General features: G+C 31.9%; 1 protein-coding gene across 1 annotated transcript in view; it reads right to left on the bottom strand.

Moving 5' to 3' along the window:
- The window catches only part of CSMD3 (CUB and Sushi multiple domains 3), a 181,752-nt gene that overhangs the window by 147,597 nt on the left and 24,824 nt on the right, over nucleotides 1–9,331 (bottom strand). The window contains exons 6-7 of the mRNA XM_008578674.1: nucleotides 6,920–7,016; nucleotides 4,235–4,339 (exon numbers count right to left, since the gene is read on the bottom strand). Of these exons, the coding sequence (XP_008576896.1) occupies nucleotides 4,235–4,339; nucleotides 6,920–7,016 (202 nt within the window). The remainder of the gene's footprint in view (nucleotides 1–4,234; nucleotides 4,340–6,919; nucleotides 7,017–9,331) is intronic.

The raw sequence follows: 9,331 nt of genomic DNA, 5'->3' as shown, positions 1-9,331 counted from the left end.
CCAGGACCAGATGGCTTCACTGGTGAATACTACCAAATCTTTAAAGAAAAGTTCATACCAAATTCTTTTCAATCACTTCCTAAAAAATTGAGGATAAAACACTTACAAACTCATTTATTGAGGTCAGCATTACCCTGATACCAAAACTAGACAAAGACACCACCAGAAAACAAAACTACAGGCCAATATTCCTCCTGAATATGGATGCAAAAATCCTCAAGAAAATGCTACCAAACCAAATCTAACAGCATATTAAAATATCATACGCCATGACTAAGTGGGATTTATTCCTCAGATGCAAGGATAGCTCAGCATACTCAAATCAATAAATGTGATAACATTAACAACATGAAGGATAAAAATTAAATGATAATATCAATGTATGAAAAACAAAAAAGTATTTGATAAAATACAATACCTTTTTATAATGAGAAACTCTCAACAAACTAGATATAAATGGAATTTACCTCAAAATAATAAAGGCCATATATACTCAATGGTGAAAAAGCAAAAGCTTTTCCTCTACCATCAGAAACAAGGCAAAGATGTCCACTCTCACCACTTCTATTCAACATACAACTCAAAGTCCTAGCCAGAGCAATAGGCAAGAAAAAGTAATAAAAGCCATCCAAATTAAAAAAGAAGTAAAATTGTCCCTGTTTGCAGATGACATATGTTCTTATGTAGAAAACCCTAAACACCCCACAGAAAAACTGTCAGAACTAATAAAGAAATCAGTAAAGTTACAGGATACAAAATTAACATGACAAAATCATTTGTATTTCTATATACTAAAAATGAACAATCTAAGAAGAAAATTAAGAAACAAATACTATTTACAATAACATTAAAAAATAAAATACTTCACAATAACATAGAATAAAAAAATAAGAAAATACTTGGTTAAGTTTAAAGAACTTAACCAATGAGGTAAAAGATTTGTACTCCAGAAACTATAAACATTAATGAAAGAAATTAAACAAACACAAATAAATGGAAAGATGTTCCATGTTTATGAATTAGAAGATTTAATACTGTTGAATTGTCCATACTTCCTAAAGCAATTTACAAATTCAATGCAATCTCTATTAAAAATGCCATAACTTTTTCTACATAAATATGAAAAATACTAGAATACATATGGAACTTCAAAAAACCCTGAGTAGCCAAAGCATTCTTGAGAAACAAAAACTAATCTGTAGGCATCACACTTTCTGATTTCAAATATATACTACAAAGCTACAGTAATCAAAACAGTATGGTACTAGCATAAAAACAGACATAACCCAATGGACAGAATAGATCTGCAAATATATACGGTCAACTTATCTTTGAAGACGGTGCCAAGAATATACAATGGGAAAAGAATAGTATCTTCAATAAATGGTGTTGGGAAAGCTAGATATCAACATACAAAAGAATAAAATTGGACCCTTATCAACAGCATACTCAAAAATCAGTGCCAAGTGGGTTAAACACTTAAACATAAGATTTCAAACTATAAAACTGCCAGAATAAAACATAGGGGGGAAAGCTTCATGACATTGGTATTGGCAATGATTTACTGGATACACCAAAAGCACCACCAACAAAAACAGAAATAGACAAGTAGGACTACATCAAATTAAAAGGCTTCTGCACAGCAAAGGAAACAATCGACAGAGTAAAATGTCATCCTACAAAATGGTAGAAAATATTTGCAAACCTTATGTCTGAGAAGGGGTTTATATGGAATAAATATAAAGAACTCAAACAAATTAATAACAAGAAAACAAATAACTTGATTTAAAAAAAATGTGTCAAGAACCTCAATTTGCCCAATGAAGACATTTCTCCAATGAAGACATATAAATGGCCAACAGATATATGAAAAGATGATCAACATCACTAACTATCAGGGTAATGTGACTCAAAACCATGAGATTGGTGGGATGTGGAGAAACTAGAATCTCTGTACCCTGCTGGTGGGAATCTAAAAAGGTACAGCCACTATGGAAAACACCATGGAGATTCTTCTGAACTTAAAAATAGATCTACCATGTGATCCAGCAATCACCCTTCTGAGTATATATTCAAAAGAATTGAAATCAGGATTTCAAAGAGATATCGGCACTCCCATATTTGCTGCATGCTTCTTATGCACAATAGCCAACACATGGAATCAAACTAAATATCCATTGACAGATGAATGTACAAAGAACATGTGGTATATACATACAATGGAATATTTTCCAGCCTTAAAAAAGAAAATCTTGCCATATGTAATAACGTGAATGAACCTGGAAAACTTTATGCAGTAAAATAAAACAGGACAGAGACTGTGTAATTCTAGTGTTTAAAATATTCAAACCCATAGAAACAGAGTAGAACGGTGGTTGCTAGGGGCATGTGAGGAGATGTATAAGGAATTGATGCTCAGTGGGTATAAAGTTTCAGTTATGCAAGATTTATAGAGATCTGTTGTAAAACAATATCAATACTGTATTGCACACTTAAACATTTGTTAAGAGGATAGATCTCATATTAATTTTTCTTACCAGAATAAAAAGAGAAATACTTGTAAATTCTGATGAAATCATTAGAACTTTGTCCATATGATTATGTAATTGAATTAAAAGAACACTTCAAAATCTTTAAAAAAAATACAATGTTTCCTTTGACAAAGTTGTTATAAGTTCTATATTTGCAAAATTAACTTTTAAATATTTATATAAACTTGTTCTTAGCTTTCCTGAANCAGTATGGTACTAGCATAAAAACAGACATAACCCAATGGACAGAATAGATCTGCAAATATACATGGTCAACTTATCTTTGAAGACGGTGCCAAGAATATACAATGGGGAAAGAATAGTGTCTTCAATAAATGGTGTTGGGAATGCTAGATATCAACATACAAAAGAATAAAATTGGACCCTTATCAACAGCATACTCAAAAATCAGTGCCAAGTGGGTTAAACACTTAAACATAAGATTTCAAACTATAAAACTGCCAGAAGAAAACATAGGGGGGAAAGCTTCATGACATTGGTATTGGCAATGATTTACTGGATACATCAAAAGCACCATCAACAAAAACAGAAATAGACAAGTAGGACTACATCAAATTAAAAGGCTTCTGCACAGCAAAGAAAACAATCGACAGAGTAAAATGTCATCCTACAAAATGGCAGAAAATATTTGCAAACCTTATGTCTGAGGAGGGGTTTATATGGAATAAATATAAGGAACTCAAACAAATTAATAACAAGAAAACAAATAACTTGATTAAAAAAAATGTGTGAAGAACCTCAATTTGCCCAATGAAGACATTTCTCCAATGAAGACATATAAATGGCCAACAGATATATGAAAAGGTGATCAACATCACTAACTATCAGGGTAATGTGACTCAAAACCATGAGATTGGTGGGATGTGGAGAAACTAGAACCTCTGTACTCTGCTGGTGGGAATCTAAAAAGGTGCAGCCACTATGGAAAACACCATGGAGATTCTTCTGAACTTAAAAATAGATCTACCAGGTGATCCAGCAATCACCCTTCTGAGTATATATCCAAAAGAATTGAAATCAGGATTTCAAAGAGATATCGGCACTCCCATATTTGCTGCATGCTTCTTATGCATAATAGCCAACACATGGAATCAACCTAAATATCCATTGACAGATGAATGTATAAAGAACATGTGGTATATACATACAATGGAATATTTTCCAGCCTTAAAAAAGAAAATCTTGCCATATGTAATAACATGAATGAACCTGGAAAACTTTATGCAGTAAAATAAAACAGGACAGAGACTGTGTAATTCTAGTGTCTAAAATATTCAAACCCATAGAAACAGAGTAGAATGGTGGTTGCTAGGGGCATGTGAGGAGATGTATAAGGAATTGATGCTCAGTGGATATAAAGTTTCAGTTATGCAAGATTTATAGAGATCTGTTGTAAAACAATATTAATACTGTATTGCACACTTAAACATTTGTTAAAAGGATAGATCTCATATTAATTTTTCTTACCAAAATAAAAAGAGAAATACTTGTAAATTCTGATGAAATCATTAGAACTTTGTCCATATGATTATGTAATTGAATTAAAGGAACACTTCAAAATCTTAAAAAAAAAATACAATGTTTCCTTTGACAAAGTTGTTATAATTTCTATATTTGCAAAATTAACTTTTAAATATTTATATAAACTTGTTCTTAGCTTTCCTGAAAGAAATTATTTATACCTGTGTATTCAAGATGAAATCCTGCAGCCGAAACACTGATGTCTGATTGAAAATTTAGATATAGATTATTAGAGGTACTATTCAAAAGATGGGGTATTGTAGTTCCTGAAATGACAATTAAGAAGTCAGGTCAATGATCACATAATAAATACTATATAGTAAAACTAAATAAATTAACTCATCCAGTAGATTACCACTAAAATTTTGTATTAGTCTCTCTCTCTATAATACACTGTATTATAGAGATGTTAATAAGTCTCTCTCTCTCTGTAATACACTGTATTATAGAGAGAGAGACTATTTTTTTTCTATACTAGGTCAAGTACCTTAATGTTTCTTTTACACTGAGAGAAAAACTTGTAGTTTGCTTTCAAAAAATCCCAGTTTTGAACTAGTGTTAGTCTCATCTCTCAGCAAATGCATCATAATGATGTTTTCCTGAACTTCGGAAGGAAATCAACTTTACTTTATCCAATTATTGAGTATGAAAATATAAAATGTCTGCTTGAACCAATCACTTCTGAACCATTTGATATTGAGCAAATTGCTCAAGATCCTTAAGACTCCAACTCAGTTTCAAATGGCAAGCATGAAATTAACTAAGTGTCAATTCTATGTTTTATGATACATTTCAACAAGCATATGAGTTGATTGTGTTGCATGCATTTCTTTATAAGTAACTAGCTACTTTCACGTGCTTTGGACAACTTTGTGGAACCCTGATGACTTCCATGAAAGAACGGAAATAATTCATTCCAAAACACACAATTGTTTTCTGTTTTTGCTTTTGTTTTGTTCTGACCTTGCTCTCTGTCCACAGTGTCCTAAACTGCAATCAATGAAGACAGGGGAAAACAGTAACTCAAAACGTCACTCAACCTGCTGTCAGTCTCTTAGAGGATCTTACTGATTCAGAGCTTTGGCTCTGGAGTCACACCAGCTGAGTCCCAATCGCATTCTAATATTAGATGTACAACCTCAAGCAACTTAATTCCTGTGTACTTCTATTACCTACCAGGACTTTCAGAAAGATCAAATGAGAAAATGCACAGCAAACCTCACACAGAGCTATCACTTGGTAACCAAAAGCTGTTATTTATCATTTTTATCATTCTTATACTTATTGTTAAGAAAGTACTACACCTAACCTATTATAAATAAAAGTATACCCAAAACCTTATGAGATTTTTCTAAGAAAGATTTCTATATAAATTATATCTAAATATTGTTTATGCTTTAAACCAAATCATTCCTTCTCTAGATATTTCTTTCCTCTCCTCATTGGCGATGCTGANAAACTGCAATCAATGAAGACAGGGGAAAACAGTAACTCAAAACGTCACTCAACCTGCTGTCAGTCTCTTAGAGGATCTTACTGATTCAGAGCTTTGGCTCTGGAGTCACACCAGCTGAGTCCCAATCGCATTCTAACATTAGATGTACAACCTCAAGCAACTTAATTCCTGTGTACTTCTATTACCTACCAGGACTTTGAGAAAGATCAAATGAGAAAATGCACAGCAAACCTCACACAGAGCTATCACTTGGTAACCAAAAGCTGTTATTTATCATTTTTATCATTCTTAAACTTATTGTTAAGAAAGTAGTACACCTAACCTATTATAAATAAAAGTATACCCAAAACCTTATGAGATTTTTCTAAGAAAGATTTCTATCTAAATTATATCTAAATATTGTTTACGCTTTAAACCAAATCATTCCTTCTCTAGATATTTCTTTCCTCTCCTCATTGGCGATGCTGAATAATTGGTTATCATACTCCATTTAAAAATCTCTTAAAAGCGTAAAGCCATTCAAAATTATTTCAATATACCTGAAATGTATAAGTAAATAGCTATTTAGCTATGTTTGTATTCTAGAATTCAAAAAGCATAATAGCAAAAACTAAAAATTAAAACTCTCGATTTCAACTTCAATACGCTGAAATAAACTTTAAAGCTATTTAGCTATGTTTGTATTCTAGAATTCAAAAAGCATAATAGCAAAAACTAAAAATTAACACTCTCGATTTCAACTTCAATACGCTGAAATAAACTTTAAAATTAGTGCATGAATTACCTTAAAAATCTTTACAAATCAATATAATTTAAAAAATCAGTCAACACTTTTCATAATAAATCAGACTATTTTATTTTGTGTTTACTTCTGTTTTTGTTACATATGTATATATTAATTTTATATAATTTTATTCATTTCATACAAATAATTTTATATTCTCTTTATTCTCACTTAAGGGTACCATGTAGCATTTACTACGTTGTTTACATCATCTCTTTATTGTAATGATTGTACAGCATTCTGTGGAGTGGATATACCATAATTACCAAGCAAAGTCTAATTTATAACTATTATTGCTCATCCTATTTTTTTTATTTTAAGGAAAAGAACACACATATTATTTCTGAACCCAAACTCAGCTGAAAATATTACTATTAACATAAAAGTATCAGTAAATAATCGCACAATATAGTAAGATTTAAACAGCAATTTTGGCATTACCTTTAAAACTTTTCAAATTTCTAACCCTATAATTTAGTTTATTACATGTAGTTTACAAAAAGCAAATTAAAATCACCAAATCAGAGTTTTAGGGAGCTCTTGAAATATTTTTTTTATATTCCTAATAGTATTTATATTTTAATTAGGCTCAGCTCTCTTACTTACCTGAATAACTTCCAAGCCTTGGAGCATTGTTGTCTCCCCCATCATAAAAGTCCAGAGAATCCCAGTTATGTTCTGTAGCAAAGCTAACAACCTGCACCTATGAAATAATAATTACTGGTAAGAATGCACATTTCTAACCAGATATATATGTTACAGTATACCAATTCCTCCTAGAAGAAAGAGCTGAAAGCCTAGACTACATCACTGTGGCCCTTCATAGAAAGATTTTTAAAAAACTGCTCTTTGCCATTATGAAATTGGCTTACATGAGCTGATTTTTGTAAGAAAAGCCTTATGGAGCACCTAGCAGTGTTCATTATGGATATAACATGGAGAATATCTGTCACTATCTCAGAGCATTCTCTTTATTAAAAGTTTTGGGCTAATGTAACAACTGGGTGCAAGGAACCCCAATGCATGTTCCAAAAAATTGTTTAACTTATGTGTATATGTTTTGGAGTGTTAGATTATTGTCACTGACAAGAGTTTTCTTATTTGCTTTACCTGTTATAAATTAACCAGATTTGTGGTCCATAAGTATATAGGACCTTAACATATGCATTTTAAAAGCTAGGTTTATTCCCGGATGCATTGTATTTTTCCTTTCTTTACAAAAACTTTGCTCAATTTCTTCTCTTCCTTTTATTTAAAACTTTCCAATATTGTTATTCCATTTTTAATAGGTCTCAATACGGATGATTAAAAACAATCCTTTGTAACTAATTTGAATGCATCTTTTAAAAACTATTTTTACGAATAGAATTATAACAACTAGATCACTGTGAGGGTCGGTAAAGTTAAGAAGGGAAATTCTGGGGTTTAATTCTCTCATGTCTATTAAGTTTTATTTTAAAAAGAGGCATGTGTTACTTTGTTGCACATCATTTGGCACAGTTTGAGCTCTTGCAAGAACCCAAAGGACTCTCACAACTATGGATATTATCTATTTTGCTGTTTGATTATTAACTATTTTGTATTTTGGGAGGATGAAAAGAAATAACTTTTTAAAATAAATTCATTTTATTTAGTTAAATTTTGTTATAAATCTAGGCACTACACTCACTAAATAATTAAAACAGTTTCATTCATTAAAAATTTCTTATGTGCAGAATGATTCATCATCCTCCTTCCATTCAAATGAATGCTGGTGCCTCTTTTCTGGGGTGAGTGCCACATGGCAATAGATACCCTGCCTGTGTGATTGGCATTATACCCAATGGCAATGTTCCAGGACAGGAAGACAACCAGAATTAAAATTGGATGATTGTAATATAACCACCACCTCCTTAAACAATGATCAATTCCAACTTCATAACTGAATTTTCCTTTCCTTCAATTTAAGGAAAGAAAGGATTATATTCAGCTAAAAAAAATGAAAGAATCATGCAGGAGTTGTCATTTGTGCTAAGCTTAAGGTATTGAGAGGTTTTTCACTTCACTGAAGGAAATTATTGAGTGTGTAACAAAGTAGAGGAGGCAAACTATGAGCTGGATTTACTGAACCATCAGTAATCCAATTTAGTCACAGTGGAGAATGTTTACATAAGAGGAAATCTGCATGCATAGTTAGAAAATGCATAGAAAGAAAGAGTAGAGCTAAGTGGATAAACACAAGAGAGCTTAGTGTCTGAGTGCCTGGGTTTGCAACTTCCTGGCTCCCTCTAGTCACTAGCATGTAAGCCTAGGAAAGGTGTTAATCTCTCTGTGCCTCAGATTACTCACATAAATCATTATAGTAAAGGTATCTAATTCATAAATTTGCTGCAAAGTTAAATTAGTTAATATGTATAAAGGGCTTAGAATAGTGCTCAGCATGTACTAATAGCTAAGAGAGGTTTAGAGAGAAACTCAGTAAAGACTGAACACCAGTATAATAACTAAGCACTTGAAGGTATAATTATACCTTCAGTATTCCACTGGACAATTTAGAAGTAGGAGGAAAAAAATAATCAGGACTGTGCTTTAAGTACAGCACCGCATTAGAAAAAAGAAAATAAAAGTGAAAAGACAATTTCATTATATATTGCAGCAATATTTAAATGACTAATGCAGTGAGAAGCAATGAATGGCTAAACTGTTGGAGGCAGGAATAGTAGAAAGCAAGACTCAAACATTACACTTGTTGTTGTAGGAAAAGTTATGGATTCTGTGTGATGTGAATAGGGGAGGAAAGGAGAGATAAGATTTAAGAATAATTTATCTTCTTTTCTTGAGTTATTGAGAGCAGAGGGGTAGCAAGAATAAAAATGTAGACATCTCCAGGAAAACCTATTACTTGTATGGCAAGGAGAAAATCTATTTAATTCTGGGTATATATGTATAGGCTGGATAATGGCTCCTAAAGATATCATGTCGTAATCCCTACAGCCTGTAAATATTATCCTATATGAGAAAGGGGTCTTTGAGATGTGA

The sequence above is a fragment of the Galeopterus variegatus genome, unplaced genomic scaffold (assembly GCF_000696425.1).
Source record: "Galeopterus variegatus unplaced genomic scaffold, G_variegatus-3.0.2 Scaffold1739, whole genome shotgun sequence".
NCBI classification, from domain to species: domain Eukaryota; kingdom Metazoa; phylum Chordata; class Mammalia; order Dermoptera; family Cynocephalidae; genus Galeopterus; species Galeopterus variegatus.
The sequence above is the reverse complement of the archived record's forward strand: the minus strand, read 5'-3'. Positions and strand labels throughout refer to the sequence as shown.